This window comes from Musa acuminata, chromosome BXJ3-1 (genome assembly GCF_036884655.1).
Source record: "Musa acuminata AAA Group cultivar baxijiao chromosome BXJ3-1, Cavendish_Baxijiao_AAA, whole genome shotgun sequence".
NCBI classification, from domain to species: domain Eukaryota; kingdom Viridiplantae; phylum Streptophyta; class Magnoliopsida; order Zingiberales; family Musaceae; genus Musa; species Musa acuminata.
In genome coordinates this window covers 11,630,001-11,648,221 of record NC_088349.1, presented here as the reverse complement: position 1 = coordinate 11,648,221, position 18,221 = coordinate 11,630,001, and the positions used below count along the sequence as shown (strand labels likewise).

Here is an 18,221-nt window from a genome sequence, read left to right as displayed (position 1 = left end):
CGCTAACATCCAACAAACTCACTTTTAATCACATATGATACGATTAACAGCAGCTAACATGATTCAAAGATAAAACTATATCTTAATTTAATCACGTTAATCACTAATATTTTTTAATTACTATTTTCAGACCCTTATTACTATTATAAATTTATTTTAAAAAATTAATATTTTTAAATTATTATTTGTAAATAAATATAAATATCCTTCTTTTTTTCCCCCTCCTCGAAAGATACATCAAGCGGACGACGAGCGAGGACGGCCGACATCGAGCGGGATCAATGGCGAGGGGTGTCTGCAGTGACAACGAGGATGAAATAAGAAGAAGAAAAAAAATAGAAATATTTGGATGACAAATAATAAAATAATATTTTATTATATTTTTAAAGGGGCCGATAGGAGTTGAATAATAAACTTCATATATTTTTTAATATAATATTAGTACACAAATAAAGAATGAAACCGAAGAAGAAAGGAATGCCTCAGTAACATATACCGATCTACCTTTCGTCATATGAAAAGAGAAATACCACCACGCCGCCAATTCTTTGGATCAATGCTGCGAGCTTGGCCTGTTTACGTGGCCCAAGCCTCCTCCATCCTCACTGCCTCGGATTCCGCCGCCTGCATCACCTTCTGCCTCCAATCCGCAACCATCCCATCAAGCCACGCACCCTCCTCCTCCTCCCTCAGCCACTGCAACTTCGCCTCCACCTCCTCCGACGTCCCCGTCTCCATCTGCTGCTCCAGCCGGTTCAGCCGCCGCGCCGCCTCCTTCCATCGGTGCGCCCGCGCCCTCCGACCCGCCTCCACCTCCTCGCACACCTGCACCAGGATGGGCACCTGGTGCGCCGCGATATCCCGCGACCGCGGGAAGGAGGAGGACAACATGGGCGACGGCGATCGGGAAGAGGAGCAGACTGTGCTGGTAGTGTACTGGTGGTGGTGGCCGCCGGCGGCGGTGCCGTACTGGTTGGTGAGCTTGAGCTGTTTCTCCCTGGAAACATTTGACATGCAATGTTTTAAGGATTTATATAGCAAGTGAACAACCGCGAAAAAGAAAATATAAATAAGCACATATTATTTATTAAGACTTATCTACTTCCAAAAATATTAAATTTGTATACTTATATATCCAAAATATTTTTTTAGAAAATCCTAAACTCATAAAATTATTCACTATCATATTTTAACAAATTCGAAATAGGAAGATCAAGATATTAAATAGATATCACCAAACCTACTTGCATAATTTTATAAAAGTAAAAAACAAAAACAAAAGACAAGAACAAAATTAAAACGTGTCTAAAATACATTATGAAAAGCTGCAAAGTGTCAAATTTAAATTGCAAAGATTGCGTTGATGAGCATCAAAATCCATATTACTTGATAATAACATAGAAAAAAATTTATTTCATTTGGAGATTTACTTCACACACGAAAAGATCCTATATATGTAAAACCTCAAGAAATGTTCATGAATCTTCCAAAGAATTCTGCAAGTGCTGTCCTTTCGCCAGCAGAGTATGGATATACGTTTGAAGATTGGCTTTGACTTTAATATTTTCCTTAATTATTAATCTTAATTAACTGGGCACGAGATATGAGCACTGTGCTGTGTTACCGACACGAATGAGATCTTGATTTGGAGCTTTCTGTGGGTAACGGCGGTGTCCCTTGCGATCTCCAAAGGCCAAACCAGCAGGAGGACGAGAGAGAATAAAAAGCTTGTCGCGCATGGAAATGACGAGCTGCCATACACTAACACTTTTTATCTTCACAGGTTCGTACAGCTTCGTGAGAATCTTACAGCCATCCCGGCGCGAGAACCGCGCTCACGAGCGAAGGATTTCCTGCAGCAGTCAACCCTGTGTTAGATTTGACGAGAGAGATATGTCGCGATGTATGTATATTCTATGATTTGTCTTCGAAATCTTCGATCTTATCCTGTCGACCGACCTGACGCCCGAACTGTTTCCAATATTCAAAGCCCTTCAAATGGAGCGTTTGATCTGGCTGGGTATGCGACGGTCCGACTTCGCTCCCACGCCTATCTCTTACCTCACCGAGCTCTCCATCACCTCAACTCGCGTCTCTCTCTCTCTCTCTTCTCTCACCTACTGCCTCTTCAGCAGCTGTTGCCTCTTGGTTGAATCTGTGAGTTCTTAATTCCTTGTTTGTTCTTCTCCTCGTTCCTCATCCCTATCGATGGATGATCGATCGGAGAAGGCGTTTTGGTATGACGAACTCATCGATGCGCTCAAGGAGGAGCGCAGGAAGATACAGGTCTTCCGGCGGGAGCTGCCTCTCTGTTTGCATCTCATTAACCAAAGTTACATCGTCACTCTTCTTCTCGAGTTCTTTTCTTGAAGTGTTTCTTTTGGTTCCTCGGCATGACCGACTCAATTCGATCTCATGTTTCTTGGTTCGATTGTGCAGCGATCGAAAACTACATGCAACTGATGATGATGGAGGACACCGTGAGAACAAGTAATGAGACTGTCCTAAAAGAATTCATATCCTTAAAGCCATGCTCTGGTGCTTCGGAAGAGAACAAAGATCCAGATCTAGTCCCAGAGAAAGTAATGATATACGATAAGTCTATTGGCTTCATGATCTCATGCATCCAAGATGAAACCTATAGTGTATATAATACATATACCACACAGGATCGAGTTCGAAAGCCGGTAGCGGTCGAGGCAAGGAAGGTCAGGGAAGATGCCCACCCCGGTGACAAAGAAGATGACTTGGGCAGTGAAGGAGGGGAAGGTAAAGGTAAAGGTGGAGATGGAGAGGACAAGAAGAAGTCTGCTTCTCAGGGGAAGACGAGGCGATGGTGGTCGGAGGACCTGCACAAGCGGTTCTTGGACGCGCTTCAGCAGCTCGGAGGCTGCCATGGTGAGACAAGCCAACTCAGTGCCCTCATCTTTTTCTTCTTGAATGCTGCTAAATGTTGGACGGCTGGTTGCAGCAGCGAAGCCAAAGCACATACGGGAGCTGATGAAGGTGGATGGGCTCACAAACGATGAAGTCAAGAGTCATTTACAGGTGAGCGGATCAAGGTATCTTCTATGAATTGATAGTTTCCCATGTCATCTTTCTGTACTACGAAGTCTTGCTATATGCTAGAAGTTGTGTAGGTGTGCCAATTTGAACGTTTTCTGAATCCGACAGACACAAATCCGAGATTTCCATAAGAAGAACAAATTTAAGTTTAATGCGAAAATAAGAACATATGAGTCCTTCAAAATAAACAATAAATGATTTTAGAAATAAAACCTATTATTGACATAAATTTTTGACATGCACACAAGTTGTGGATGCTTTTTTTTTTATTTTTGGCAGAAAATTTTGTGGAGGGTTTTTTACACACGCATATCTATATTTATGTCCTTGAAATTGGAAATGGCATATATACAATATACATTCTACCAAATGCCAAAATGCTCCACATATACCACTACTTAAGGCGCATAAAACTTGGGGTGACAACTTCTAAATATCATTAATTTATTTGATTTCATATTATTATATAAAATACTTAAATATCCATGATATTTTGTGTACTATAATGAGTTTTTAAAGGTATTAATCTAAATTAGGGTTTCAACTAACTGTTAACTTACAATTGCTATTGAAGATTAACCGAGATGCAGGAATTGTATATAGCTATGCTATTGTTAAATATATAATGCTAAATAAAAAATTGGGAGATTTCCATAGTTTTGTCATTTGTTTAAAAGGATATATACATATATGAATTTGATGTATGATAAATTAAACAAGGATATTGTTAGAAAAAAATATCATTCATATTTTTGTATGATAAATTAAACATAATGTAGCCTTGATATGTATGCGAGGAGTCATCTGAAATATAGCATGATCTCTCTAGACTCGTTACCTGTATAAAGATCAAGGTCGAGGGTTGATTCTCGAACTGATTCCGTTGATGCTTAAGTTAATAACGAGGTTCCTCATTTCTTAATATGAAATTAAGGGTGCGTTTTTATATTGACCTTGAGGAAGTAGGAATAACCCATAAAGATTTTGTGAGAGAGGTAATTCGTAACCAACCCAAGCTGTCCCTAGACTTGCAAAAATATTCGTATTGAGTATTCCACGAGGGAGGCAGTTTGTAACCGACCCGAGCTACCCTTGAATTTTTGAGAATATTCTTATGAATATTTCATAGGGGAGGTAACTCAATAGCTTGATAACTGACCTAAGATGTCCTTTGGATTTTTGATTTATGCTTGATTGTTTCTCTTGGTATCGAGGTTATCTCCCTGACATGAGTGCAAATTAGATTCATAATCGTCGATGTTAAGTTTCATGAAGCAACCATGGATGCAGGTCTTTGAGGCCCAACAGCAGGATTAATCACTCGTCTTGTTCATGATTCTGATTAGCTTGATGCAAAACATTATGTTGAGACACACATTTGAGAATGGAAAACAAAGTTTGCAAGCTCCAGCATCTTCATGTTTAAGATAGTTCTGGCATTGCCTGTTCCTCAAACTTGCTCTGCTACATAAAGTCTTGTGTATTATGGTGCAGCAAAGCTAATCTACACATGTTTCAGAAATACCGGCTTCATGCAAGAAGAAGAAGAAGCACCGCAGTGGAAAACCCTAGCGCTGGAGTTCCCCAGCTTGTGGTTCTCGGAGGCATATGGATTCCGCCACCCGGTTATGGAGTTGCAGCTGCAACACATCCTGTGGTGAATGCACCACGAAATGGGACTCATCCTTCTCTGCCACTCCCGTCCTCCAACTCAGTGCTCGAACACCAGGACCAATACAACATCATCTGACTGTTCTTTTGGAGTTCTTGATGGATCTGTCCATTGTTGTTTGTCCTTAGACTTGCCCTATGTGCTTAGCCATTGCCACGGACAAGGCTAAAGGTTCATATGCAGCGAGTTGGCTATATATATCCATGTAGATTTGCATGTTGTAGAGAGGAAATTAGAAGTATAGGTTTTCCCAGATGTTATAAAAGAGAAGCAACTGAAGCCTTTGCACAGTCCAATGAGGCAAAAGAAGCATAAATATTGTGTGTGTTTTCATGTGAAACTCCATGTTGATTTGTTTGTGGTTTTATATGATTAGGTGCAGAATTAAACTGGCCAAAAACTTGGAAAAGAAGTGATATGTTATGTCATAGCTGAGTTCTTTTGGACCAAATAATAGGAATTACGAATGGAAAGCAAAGACTTCAGATGTTAAAAGGAGATCAGCAAGCCAGAGCTTATTTTATCTCTTACATGATCAACAGTTATTCCAGCTACAGCTTTTATTTCGACAAGCGATGGGCAGAAACCAAATCAAGCCATGAAAGGATGACAGGTTCGATCTTCTTGCCTGCCATCGGCTTAGTAATTACATTCTTTTCGTGGAAACAGTAACCGTGAGACGAACAACCCGCGCAGCAAAGCTTCCTGTATGACCACCGACGGGCAGCTTGAGCACTCCATCTAATTATTCCCCTGAGGCTGTCCGCCGTCTTGTTTGTGCTGACTTTCTTGGCGTTGGTTTTCCTGTTTTAAATATGATTCTGTTTAATTAGATAAGATGTATTATAATTTTCATTGAATTATAAGATAATAGATAATAAAAATAAAATATGGCATTTGATGGGATGGAATGTTTTGATCACTTGCCACATTTTGCTCTCGTCTTCTAGAACATTATTGATATTATTGGTTTATTTTCATCTCTTTTTACTCATAATGATCATATAATAAGAAAAATAAGAATATGAGTCTAATTCACTTTGAATATTATGTTCTACAGATCGAACTATGAAGTGCAAATCAAATAAAGATATTTTGAATGATATAAAAAAGATACAGCTTCTAACTTTTATCTATTGCTATTTGATTTCAGATTCTAATATTTAACTTATTTCGTAACTATTTTATGGTAACATTCTCACCTTCGCCGCTGTAGGCTGCGTTCCATTCTGCTTGGTCCGTCCATCTGGGGATTCCTTTGTTGCTGGCGGCTTTGCTTGCTCGTCCTCGCCTTTGTCAGTTATAATAGATGCCTTCAGTGATGTCGTCGACTCTAATTGCTTCTTGGGAATGGCTAGAGATCAAGATGTGTGCGTCAGAAAGTGTCACGAAGACACCGATCAAGCATATCAGTGAGTACTCTAAGATGAAGGTTCAGAAATGGCTTTGGTCACACAGTGACATGTTTGATGTTGTCCTTGGAGTGGATTGAAATCTCTTGTAGACTGTCTTTTGTAGTGCATGCATGTATAAGATATCACAGGTTAAAGTACAATCATATTCAAAACTTGCACCGAGAGAAAAGAATGAGCAGAGTTGTCTCCTCCGGCGATCCACATGCACGACATGCTTATAGATGACTAAAAACTATCGTGGGGGAAAGGAACATGTCCTTCACAAGATATGGAGTGATGCATCCTAAGCAAGGAAGGTGCCAACTCAGGGCATTGATTGATTCACTTCCAACCACTGGATTAATTTCATTTGAAGAGGAATTTTGGAGGAGAAGAAGAATGGTTATGTTGGATTATTTTCCTTCATCGGTATTGTTAACAAAAACATTATGATTTGCGTGGTAATTTTGCTCAAGCTGGTGCTGTAAAGCTAAAAAGCAATATCAAATCGAGAAGCATTTCTAGTTAATGATCTGTTATGTAATCTTATGGAAGATGTGTGATGTGTTGCCTCACAGATCGACAGTGTCATGTTCAAGGTGCCAATTGCAGGAGGTGGGTGGTCGTCGGAAGCTTTGGTGCCTTGGCTTTCCTCCGGTTTCTTTGCGTCGCTAGGTTGCTTCTTTGGTGGCTGGTAGCTGGGTTTTGATTGTGGAAACTCTCCATCTGTTGCTGCCTCCACCGCATCGCAGATGCAGCAGAGCAGCCTCTCCCAGAAGCCTCTGCTGTCATCCTTTTTCTCCTCCCTCCTCATAGCTTGGCTTGGCTGCAGGCTCTGTGTACATATATATATATATATATACACACACACACACGCTGTTTGTTCCTCCTCCAAAATAGTGGGGCACCCAACCATGCTTAAAGGAAGACGACTGCTTATTATTGGTGGCATGAGGAACAGCATTCCAACTCCATTTTTCCCAGGCAAGCTTTCTTTTGTTCAAAGCTTCATCCATGTGCCAATTAGGCGAGGGAATTGTGTGCCTCGTTCAAAGGCATCAGGTTCTGTGCTCTCTGGCATGATGTGCCACTAACATTTGTTGGCAACGGCAATCCAAAGCTTGTGTCTTTCTCCTGAGGTGTGACGAACGCAGTGCGTGGATTGCTAGGCATCAGCACCGATGAGTTTCGTGAGGTGTGATGCACCATGGCAAACCTTGTAGTTCTGATGGCCTTTACACACGCATCTTTGCAGGCCAAGGCATCAAACTTTGTGGCTTTTCATTGAGCGATGCACATTAAAGCCACTCCGCATTTGATTGGCATGCAAATCATGATGTCTTTCTTGCTCTTTGAGGTGCTGCTGCAGTCGCCCACAATTTCCGCATGCCAAGAAGGGCCATTTGAATAGTCTCTCTCTCTCAGAGAGAGATTCCTGGAGTACTCTGTCAGCTACTCATGGTTCATCCAATTCTTCAAGCATCTCTCTCACCAATCATATCAGATGGAAGATAGAAAATTGCTTTTCACCATGAAAAGAAACGGAGATACTTCAAAGAACAGACAGAGGAAGATGACAAGGAGAGAAAGGGGAGAAAATAATAAATGGTAGAGTGAGAGGCAAGAAAGTGGAGATGAAATTATCTTAAAATAAATATGCATACGATTCTTTTGTGTTAATTATCTTTGAATAATCATCCAAGATTGCTTGATTTATTGAAGGTAGTAATGCGTAGCTGCTCTAAAAATAATTATAAGCAGTAGTGATCGTCTTCGAAAGTACTTTTCCTATGATCCGTTACGGTGATCCGTTTTAATAGTAATAATAAATAATATAACAAAAAAACCATGCTATTGCGGGATTGATGATAACGATATAAGGATCATAACGGTTCACACTCGCTGTAACGTTACTGTCACAATCTCTCTTTCCTGGTAAAAAAGTAAAAAGAAAGCAAAAGTAGGAGTCAAACGACATTTTGACTGCCCGTTCTCCCTCCCATTTCCTCCTCTCCGTCCTCTGGATCTAATCCATTACTAATAACAGTGATATCAATAGATGGCGCGTTCCATCGCATCGAGTCGCCTATGCTGAAACGTGGAACGTTTTTATTGGATTATAAAAGCTTTTGCTCGGCAGGCACCGCACCAGATCCGACAGCCTCTTAGTTAGAGAATAAAAAGGCTTATTTATTTATTTTAATTCATCTTACTTTATGGGCGAATTATAAAAAAAAAACACATCTTTTTTTGAAATTTTTTTGCATAGCATTCTTTTGTGAGGCGTGTGAAAAAATCATTTTGCCTCTTTTTTCGTCGGACCCGCCGCCGCCCGCGAGGGCTGCCGCCGCTGACCCGTCGGCCCAGCCGCTGCACGCCTCACCTGCTACCCTCGCACGAGGCGGCGACAGCGAAGGCATGCATCCCCTTCTCCTTCCTCCCTTGCGGTCGACAGCGAACCCCCCGCCGCCCCCCGCTCGTCCCTTGCGACCGGCGACGAGGGCGTGCGACTGCCCCCTCTCCTTCGTCGCCTGCGGTTAACGGCGCGAGGGGGGCTTGCTGGCGACGACGAGGGCACGCGGCCACCCACTTTCCTTCGTCACTTGCGATCGACGACGCGCCGTGCCCCCTTCCTTCTCCTACAACCGACAGCGAGGGCTATGAGCAGGTCTGCGAGCGACGACGAGGGCTGTGGGGGAAGGGAAGGGACAGGTTTGCGAGCAACGACGGCGAGAGCTGTGGGCGACGGGCCCTTGTGCAAGGGCTGCGAGTGACTGTTCAAGGCGAAGGGAAGAGGTGGGAGGAGCTTGTTTCGAATTTTTTTAAAGGACGAGCGCTCGGTAGAAGATTTCGAAAAGTTTTTTTTCAGAGAATTCGCCCGTAATTTATTTATTTCGAACTCCCTCTTCTCGTATCCATTTCCATTTCATGGCCTCCGGCGACGGCGCCTCGCTGTCACCGGTCCGCCACAGCCTCCTCCACCTCCTCCGCAGCTCCTCGAAGCCATTCCTTGCCGACCGGAACCCTCTGATCTCTTCCCCGCCGCCCATGGCCAGGAAGAAGGAGGGGCGTTTCGCGTCGGTGGCGCTCCGGTTGCTCGGTTGCGCCTCGGAGGAGGCGTCGCAGGCGTACGCGCCAGCCGCGGCGTCCGCGAGGTCTTATTCGGACTGGCAGCGTAACCGGCCGCGGGGGAAGGCGAAGCGGAAGGAGGAGAAGCGGAGTCGTGATGGCAGCGACGTCTGGTGCGCGCCTCGTGTTCCATTTGCCTCCGAGGCGTCGGTGGAGTGTGTTATATCGTACCTTCGGTTGGCAGGGAGCGGGCGGCCGGATGCCGCCGACAGGACTCATTCAGAGGTGGTGAATCTTTCGTCGGTTCTTTTGATTTCTAGGTTTTTGTCGTTTCTTCTTTCTTTGTGTTGATTCTTTTTCTTAAAAGTTTGAATTTGTATTGTAATTCTCCTTTCACACTGAAGTCATTGATTCCTTCTATCAGAAATATACGTATTCATTGCATAAAGGAGGTTAATTGGGTATTAAAAGAAGTTCTCTTTCTAATAGTTTGGATGCGTTCCTTTGGCAGACGCCACACTTGCCTATAAGTGGAGTCCACCAGGAACATACCTCAGCCTTCATGGATTCATCCTTGGAACTCAATGCACCTTTGTTTGGACATGATCTTGCATCATCGGGGCATCTTCACAACTTGCCAATGTATCACCAAACTCCTAGTCGTCTTGAGGAGGTAATGAGCTAATGTACATTGCCTTGTGTCTAGCTTTATAACTTGCTATTTGTTGCTCAATTTGTTGTTATCTTATGCCTTTGTTCTAGTGTTGAACTAGAACTAAATGATACACATTTGTCTGATTGTTTGGTGCAGTTCACAGTGGAACATATTTTGAGTTGATTGAGTTATTCAATGCTAGAAGTTCAGTATTCTTGAATTTATATTGGTCATTGAGACTGAATCTGCATAAATATAGATACTTGAGTATTCAAGAGGTGTCTGGTGTATCCTATAAGTTATATTTAAAGACTTGCAAACAGTATGAAGATTTGTTGCTAGTCTTCAAAGTCAGGCTCACTGCTTTTTCCTACACTTGAAAGCTACAAAGCTGTCATTCATGTCAATTTAGATGAGTGCAGCAGCAAAATCTCAACCCTTTGTTGAAATCTGACTTCTATAGGAGATCATTGAATATCAAATATGGATGGACCAGGTTTTATTTGTTTCTGTAAAGCTTTTTCTAATTTTAAAATTCTCCAATAAATAATGTGGACTGGATTTTATTTCCTGTATATGGATTGACAAGTGAAATAATTACTCAAATTTCAGTACAGGGCTACGACAATGATGCACCTCATTTTTAAATTGCAGATTAAGTCTATTTGTTTACCTATCAAAGTATCAATATATTCTGTTTTGTCCTTCATGTATCAGATGGTTGGATATGTATTCATGTATGGACTGACTAGTGAAAAGATTACACAAATTTCAGTTCATGTCTATGAAAATGATGTACATCATTATAAAATGTAGATTTAATTTTTAATTGCCTACTTATTGATATATCTTGTTTGGTCCTACCTATATGATATGTGCGCATATCATACTATGACATTCCTGTCAATGCAACAATGCCACTATAGATAATAATAAAGTTTATACATTAGGAACAGAGGTGCTGGGACATAAGATAATTCATCTCTGACCCCATTTACATATCATTGGTCTCCCTGCAGCAATGGAGTCGAGAATCTTTAGATGAAAGGGGATGAGAGGAAATTCAGTTTTTATAAACTGTGAAGTTGTGGGATAGGAGGTTTGTTATATCTATCTTGCATAAAGTGATCACTTCTTGCCAAAAAGGATACTAAAACTTTGGTCACCAGAATGGTACTTGGGTAATAAGGAAAGGATATGACAATGTGGGTTATGAGATATATGATACAAGGGAAGATCAAGAATTGGGATTACATAGGACACAAATTGCTGTTTTCTTTTCTGTTTTATTCCTTTTTTGTCTATCCATACATTTCCCTTCTCTGGAATATCTTTTTCTTTATTCGCTTCCTCAAATGTTACTTTGGGTGTCTTATGTGGCTGAATGCTTGACTATATGAAGGTAGAGGCAAAGGATGGCTTCTCAAACTTCCTACAACACTTTAGAGTGGATCACCAAAATTAATCCATAGCATAGATTAATCAGTGCTTTTCACCAAACAAATATCTAATAGAAAACCCTATATCGCTAGCGGCTTGTGCATGTTAAATTGTTTTCATAGGAAAAAGATAAATCTCGATTTTTTCTAGAGGCCTAATGGTATCGCCATCTGATTCTAATAATATGTTGTGGACTGCAGGTCATTTTTGAGTCCAAGAACTACAGGTCATTTATTTGTCCAATCTTGATCCATACATCTAGTATTAGTGTCTTGCTTTCGTTAGCGTAAAAAGCATAATGTTTAAAACTGATAAGGAAAACAGGCTTTAGAGATGGAGAAATGTGTTTTATGTATGTGTGATAAACAAGTTCTTTTTGTATATTTTTTTACAAAGTTATAGAACATGGACTTCAGGTTGTTTTACATATGGGCATTTCTTTATGTACCAGCTGGGAAACCAGTGATCAACTGACGTTAATAGATCACCCACTCAGATTTGCCGTACATTGCAGATCTTGATGTTCCAGAGAAGAATCTTGCTAGGAAGAATGGACCTGTACGACCAATACAGAGATTGGCAACTCGATGTTGATAATATGTCTTATGAGGTGCTTAATTTTCTTCTATACATGGCTTTGTTTTTCATTTTCTTTTTATGTATCATTGAGAGTATTTGCTTCCCGTTTCTTCCACTCAAACAGGAGCTACTTGAGCTGGGGGATAGAATTGGGCATGTGAGCACTGGGCTGAAAGAGGAAGAGATTATAGGCAGTCGAAGGAAAGTTAAACACTCATTTTTTTATGCTTTAAAAAGATTCTTCTCGACTGAAATAGATGGAAAATGCAGCATTTGTCAAGTACTTTTTTTAGCTACTGGAAACTACTTTTATTTTCTATTTTTTTCAATGCAGTTGTTTAATTTTCCTATTCTTTTTGGTACAGGAAGAATATGAAGCTAATGATGAAATTGGAGAGCTGGATTGTGGTCATAGCTATCATGTATTTTGCATTAAACAGTGGCTTCTACAGAAAAATGTTTGTCCTGTTAGCAAGACTTCTGTTCCTAGAACTTAGTGATGCAGTTTATTGAGGCAGGTTCCATCCTTTCTTCATCTCCTGTACGTAATTTTCTGCCCTAAGGTAGACAATGTATTCATTCTTTTGTATTTTATGTTTAGCTTCTGATAGAATTTTGGCATTTCTAGGTCTCTGATTCTGGTTAGACAAGCTTCACCTTGTTTCTTATCATTGGATGTTATAGAATTACAATTCATTGTTTTTTCTTGACTAACTGAAGTTTCTATCATGGAGTTTGAATGAGGTATGGTTGCATCAATGCTATAAAGAGCCAAATTAGTACACGTATATGTGCAAAAATAGATTTATATAGAATCCGCTTGTGTTTTAACTATATATCATTCTTCTAACATGTTCAATTTATTTAAACCACATAACACTTCCATTTCACACATGGCAGTATAAAAGTCATGAGCAATACTGATGTCAACCATTGATTTATTAGATTTCTTATTTGTGCTAACACAGCACGTATGAGGCTATTTCTGTTCATAAGATCATATTAGCAATATGTAAATTGTAAGCACCTATCAGCACTAGTATATCTATTTCATTTCTTTTATTAGTTTGTAATTTGTTTATTTTATGATTATGTTTACTCACTTCTTTGTATGCTGTAATTCTGATATTCATCGTCTTCCAAATTTATTCATGTGAAAGAACTTTTTATTTATGCTGATAGTTTATTCCTCATCTATTACTGGAATGCTCGTCTCTGCAAGAACATGAAAACAAATAGGAAAACTGGTCTAACAACAACATGGTTTAGGCATTCCTCTTTCTGTAGTCAATAATATGTTCTCCAAGATTTGGCACTTATGGAGTTTGACAAGAAGAAAACAAAAAGACAAAATACAAAACAACAAAAACAATTACATATGGTTCTTCTTATTTTACCAACATGCTTTCTTCACACACTGCACAACTATACCTTCTGCTTCCTGTTTCTCCTGTCACCAAGAAACTTGAGTAGATTGGGCATTACCTTCTTTCTCTTCTTGATGGTAAACGATGGGGAGTGAGCATTTCGGGTTGCAGATGAGGTTGAAAGCCTTCTGACTGTGACTCTTCTTGATGATGCTGCCATCCCATTTTCTCTAGTGGATTTTCTTGGTTTGGCAGGCACAGCACTCTCCTCTTCTTCTTCACTGTGTCCCAGCTCATTTGGCTCTTCTTCCACAGCTGATGATTTCTGTGTCTTGTGGAGCTCCATCACTTCCCCTGTTCTGGACCTTTTGATCTCCTTTTCAATGAACTCGGCCTTCATCTGTATCTCCTTCTCTTCAGCTGCTAATGCTTCAACCCATGCCTGAGCAGCCTCCACCTTTTTTGTTGCAACCACTTGAGCTGCAGCTGCTTGCTGACCCAAATACTCAAACTCACTTCTTGAGATGGTCACAGTGGAGCTATGTGGTATTGATAAGGCTCTATTCCTCATGGTCCTATGGGCTACATTACTCAACTTCCTGAGTGCCATAGCTTCTGATGCTTTGGCTGCTTCAAGCTCTTCCATGGAAGTATATAATCTTTCCTCGGCTGATCTAATTCCCGAGTCTGTCATGTCGATTTCATCCCTGATACTTTTAGTCTCTTCATCAATCAGCTGTTTCTCCTTCTTTGTAGTCTCTATTTCTGTTTTCATTTGTTGGAGGGCAGCTGATAGGTTGGAAACAATTGCTTTAGCCCTTTCCTCGGCAACTGTTGCAGCTTCGAGCTTGGATTTGGCTTTTAACAGCTTAGAATTGAGGTGTTGGATGTTGGTTTCAGTTCTCTTTTCTAACTTCTTCAGCCCACTGGTCTCTGCGGCAGTGCGCATCAGTTCTTCTCTGATGTGATCCATTGAGATCATGAACTGAAAGCTTTCTTCCTTGATTGTAGCCAACTCCTGTTTGGCTGCTTTTAATTCAGCTTCTGCTGATTCCAGTGCAGTTTTTGCATCAGAATCTTCTTCTCTTTTCTTGTTAGCTTTGCTTGCAAGATCTGTCTGATTGCTTCTCTCCATCGCTCGAACTAATTCCATCTCACCCTGCAACACATTCACGTCTGAATTGGTTATCCTAAGCTTCATTTCGAGATCCTTCGAGCGATTGAGTTCTCTTTGGAGTTCCTTAATTCTCTTCTTGGCAATCTCGATGCTCTTAGCAAACTGATCAGCCTCGGCCGCCCTCCGGGCTTCTGTATCTCGGAATTCTCTTTCTGCTTCCATGCGAGCGAGCTCCACCAGCACATGCTCTTCGTCGGCCTCATCTACCTTCTTCTTCAGCTCCGCCACGGAGCGTGAATAAGCCATTGCTTTCGAGCTACAGGCTTCGGATTCCTTCTCTGCTTTCGTCTTCGCCTCCATGGCAGAGGCCGCATTGAGCTTCAGTCTGCTCAGCTCCTTCTTCGCTTTATCCAGCTCCTGCAACACCGAGTCACACTCGAGATCTTCTTGGCTTTTCTCCATCTTCCTCATTGGTTGGAGCTCGGATCTCTGAGCTCGTGCCCTTGCATTGGACTCCTCGATCCTGGAAGCCAATTCTTTCGCCATAAGTCTCGCTTGAGATAATTCAGATTCTGCCCTTTCCCTCTCCCTTTGTGCAGAATTCTTGGTCTCATTTAGTCTGCTAATGTCTGCTTTGGCTTGGTGGAGTTCCCTTGTTTTCCCAGACAAATCCTTCAGAGCAATTGGTGAGCTCAGTTAAGCTAACAGCAAAGAAACATTGCTGAGTTCTTGACAGGATGTACACAAAGGCATGACAGATACCTCTTGTGGGAAGATCTGGCCATTGATCTTGTCCGGCTTTCCCCCAAGAACTCTTTCACCGGACAAGCCGATGGCTGCCTTTCCCGATCCAATTCCTTGTGGACTCTGAGGTTGTAATGCATCCATTTGAAGCAGAAGACTATACACAAACTGAAAACGAGATGCAGAATCCATCACAAAGTACTCAAAAACAGACTGCCACGGATTCAAAAGAGAAGAGAAGAGAAGAAGATGGAGGAAGGCCAAGAGAGGCTTACAAATCTGCTCCTTGTTTGCCATCTTGTGATGATGGAGTGATGAGGAGATGGCCATTGGCTCTGCAGATGCTGCCGGTATGTGGTGACAAGAGTCTACAGGTCACAGGCGAAGGTTCTTAAGAAGAGACATGGAGAGGTTTGTTCTCTACTGCTTTGGCTGTGATACACACAAGGCTGTACCTTTGACACGCAGAAGAATCACAGCCACATGCACATCTCTGCTTCTTAGTTCTGCCCTCCTCGTGTCCATCAAAGCCTCCTCATAATATGATGACTTTGTTCTCTTAGCATTATCCTCTTAGTGATTGCAGCTGCAGAATGCCATTATGCCGAGGGAAGCTGCAGCCACAGGAAATATAAATGCCAGTGAGTTGGGATGTCTGACAAGGAATCTATCTCATCGTTCTCTTCAAAATAAATATGCAATGTAGCTTTGACATTTGCATGTTTTAGGTTTTGTATAACTGGGAATATTATTTTGTTTTTTTGAGTGCTTACATGCATCAACTCTTCAATTTTTTTTGTTTAAAAAAATCTGCTATATTACCTAAAAAGGCAAGATCAGAGGTGTTTGATAATGATTTTTGATAACTTAGGGTTATGAATTGCAGAAATATGTTTATATAACAAGGGTTCATCAATCTATTATTTTTAATTAAAATAAAAAGGTTATCAATCTGTCATATTAGATTGACCAAACTAACTTATCAATATGCTTATATAATAAGAGGAAAGAATTGATCCCTCATGCAGAGGGCTGCATTTATGCACATAAATTTGTGATGTGTAAAGATTATACCAAGGTCAAAAACACAAGGAAAAGAAAAAAAGGATACATCAAAAACATGGATCTTGAACCACTCTGTCATGTGAGGGGAGAAAAGAATTTGATGTGTATGTGGATGATTATTTGGGTTGTTTATTGATATATATGTAAATGTAGTATAATTAAAGATGTGTTATTCGAAAAGAGTTTTTTTGACATATCAAATCTTAGAAAAATCTATGTCGCTCCAGATATTAAAGGTCTCTACTACATAGTTGAGTTGATAAAATATAAATATTTAAAATATATAACATATTTTTATTCTTCAATTGTTAATGGTGGAGATAATATACATTAAGAAAATAGTATATATGGTCACTTAGGATCATGACATCACTACTTGATGAGTAAATGATGTGTGCATGCATGCATCTATGTATGTACGTGATAGACTTAGATGGAGAGGGATAAATACAAAAATTACTGTATTGTATGTGACATAATTATGTGGTTAATTTGGGCTTAATGGAAGCGTAGCCATGTTGAGGCAGATGCATGCATGGAAGTATTCAAGCGAAATATGCTGATGTGTGCCAAGCAAAGAAGCTTTTTTTTAGTAGGTCATTAATTATATTAGGGAAAAGAGGGACTAAATTAAATTGATCAGTGAACATATGTCCACACTCTTCTTCCTCTACTAAATTAATTATATATTAACTATTATATTTAAAAATTTATATTAAAATTTTTATAGTTATAAAAGTGAAATATTTAATCTCATTTATCTTAATGTCGTTGGTTTTACTAATGAAAAATACAACATGTAATAGCACATGTATGAATAATATGAAAACGATGGACAAAAAAATAATTTGAATGATGCCATGACTAGTTGTGGTAGTGGTGGTCGATGACAACGACATGATGGTCGGCCTTGTCGATATTGATATAAATATTGATGACGAAAAAGAAGAGGAGACAAAGCGGTGATGCCTCTGTATTGACACCAAAGGAGGAAGAAGGGGTAGTTAAGACATCTGTGTTAGTGTTGCATCACTTTGCTTCCTCTTCGTCCTCCAACATCGCTTTGCATCTACGTTGACACCAAAAGAGGAAGAGGAGGCAAGTGAGACATCTACGTCATCGTCAACGAGGAGGGAGGCGGAAGAGGGGATAGGTGAGGTGTGATGCTGGAGGAGGAATAGGAGGTAGGTGAGGCATCTCTGTTGGCGCCACACAACTATGCTCACCTGCCTCCTCTTCTTCTTCCCTTCTCGTTGTCGTCGACAATTCGAATGCCTCACTTGTCTCCTCTTTCTTTTCCGGTGTTCCATTGCTTTGCCTCACTTGCCTCCTCTTCCACCTCCGATGCTGATGTAGATGCAGAATAGTGTCAGAGGAGGAAGAGGAGGTAGAGTGGTGCAACGCCGACGCAAATGCCTCACTTGCCTTCTTTTCCTCCTTCGACGCCGCACTGCTTTGCTCACCTACCTCTTCTTCCTCCTCCCTCCTCGTCATCGGTGACTTAGATGCCTTACCTGCCTCATCTTCCTCTTTCGACACCAATGCAGATGTAGAGCGACATTAGAGAAGGAAGAGGAGGCAGAGTGGTGCGGCACAAACGCAGATGCGTCATTTCTCTACCTTATCATCGATGTTTCAACATCAACAATACCGACCACCACAATAACAACCACCCATGTGTTAGTTATAGGTGCCCTACAAGCCAATCACGTGAGTGATGACATATGTAATACGCTGCGATGATCTCTTTGCTTATTATTACTGACATTTTATCACATATTATCTAGATGTATATTGTGATGTCATTAGATCTGTGCAATAAGAATCGGATCGTGATTAGATCATGATAATGAGACTGATTCGCCTTTAAACACAAACTCTAAATCATCCCAATCATAGGTTACTCGAGAAGGACATCGAGATAACTGGATAGATCAATGCGCTGTATACTCATCCATATGATGGAGGTGGCTAGTCTCATAGTCGCTCGTGTGGGGATACTAGAGGTACAGTGCAGGTGCTCATTGGAGAATAAGTTCACTTGTTGATCCAC

General features: G+C 40.8%; 5 protein-coding genes across 8 annotated transcripts; 2 read left to right on the top strand and 3 right to left on the bottom strand.

The window, feature by feature from the left end:
* Window positions 1-5: 5 nt before the first annotated feature.
* On the bottom strand, window positions 6-1,232 carry LOC135628749 (transcription factor AS1-like). The gene is made up of 2 exons (XM_065135612.1): window positions 505-1,232; window positions 6-295 (listed from the first exon to the last, which is right to left on the bottom strand). Exon 1 carries the CDS (start codon window positions 1,012-1,014, stop codon window positions 577-579), a length of 438 nt encoding a protein of 145 aa, XP_064991684.1. The 5' UTR covers window positions 1,015-1,232; the 3' UTR covers window positions 6-295; window positions 505-576.
* A 748-nt stretch (window positions 1,233-1,980) lies between these two features.
* LOC103989992 (transcription factor NIGT1) lies at window positions 1,981-5,078 on the top strand. Of its 3 annotated transcripts, none has more exons than XM_018822705.2 (5): window positions 1,981-2,332; window positions 2,440-2,582; window positions 2,670-2,898; window positions 2,975-3,048; window positions 4,586-5,078. In XM_018822705.2, exons 1-5 carry the CDS (start codon window positions 2,209-2,211, stop codon window positions 4,814-4,816), a joined length of 801 nt encoding a protein of 266 aa, XP_018678250.2. In that variant the 5' UTR covers window positions 1,981-2,208; the 3' UTR covers window positions 4,817-5,078. The 3 variants fall into 3 exon arrangements, with proteins under 3 accessions (XP_018678250.2, XP_009407257.2, XP_064991747.1); XM_009408982.3 differs by having other exon boundaries at window positions 2,005-2,332; window positions 2,972-3,048; XM_065135675.1 differs by having other exon boundaries at window positions 2,008-2,157; window positions 2,972-3,048.
* A 147-nt stretch (window positions 5,079-5,225) lies between these two features.
* LOC135628772 (uncharacterized) lies at window positions 5,226-6,970 on the bottom strand. The gene is made up of 3 exons (XM_065135676.1): window positions 6,709-6,970; window positions 5,941-6,092; window positions 5,226-5,542 (listed from the first exon to the last, which is right to left on the bottom strand). Exons 1-3 carry the CDS (start codon window positions 6,944-6,946, stop codon window positions 5,480-5,482), a joined length of 453 nt encoding a protein of 150 aa, XP_064991748.1. The 5' UTR covers window positions 6,947-6,970; the 3' UTR covers window positions 5,226-5,479.
* Window positions 6,971-8,786: 1,816 nt separating this feature from the next.
* Window positions 8,787-12,585, top strand: LOC135585807 (uncharacterized). Of its 2 annotated transcripts, none has more exons than XM_065136961.1 (5): window positions 8,787-9,486; window positions 9,713-9,874; window positions 11,811-11,906; window positions 12,000-12,080; window positions 12,245-12,585. In XM_065136961.1, exons 1-5 carry the CDS (start codon window positions 9,061-9,063, stop codon window positions 12,386-12,388), a joined length of 909 nt encoding a protein of 302 aa, XP_064993033.1. In that variant the 5' UTR covers window positions 8,787-9,060; the 3' UTR covers window positions 12,389-12,585. The 2 variants fall into 2 exon arrangements, with proteins under 2 accessions (XP_064993033.1, XP_064993032.1); XM_065136960.1 differs by having other exon boundaries at window positions 12,000-12,155; window positions 12,241-12,585.
* A 540-nt stretch (window positions 12,586-13,125) lies between these two features.
* On the bottom strand, window positions 13,126-15,532 carry LOC135629505 (protein PLASTID MOVEMENT IMPAIRED 2-like). Its single transcript, XM_065136959.1, has 3 exons — window positions 15,379-15,532; window positions 15,122-15,271; window positions 13,126-15,031 (listed from the first exon to the last, which is right to left on the bottom strand). The coding sequence occupies exons 2-3, from the start codon at window positions 15,245-15,247 to the stop codon at window positions 13,301-13,303; spliced, it is 1,857 nt and encodes a 618-aa protein (XP_064993031.1). The 5' UTR covers window positions 15,248-15,271; window positions 15,379-15,532; the 3' UTR covers window positions 13,126-13,300.
* Between the last annotated feature and the right edge of the window lie 2,689 nt (window positions 15,533-18,221).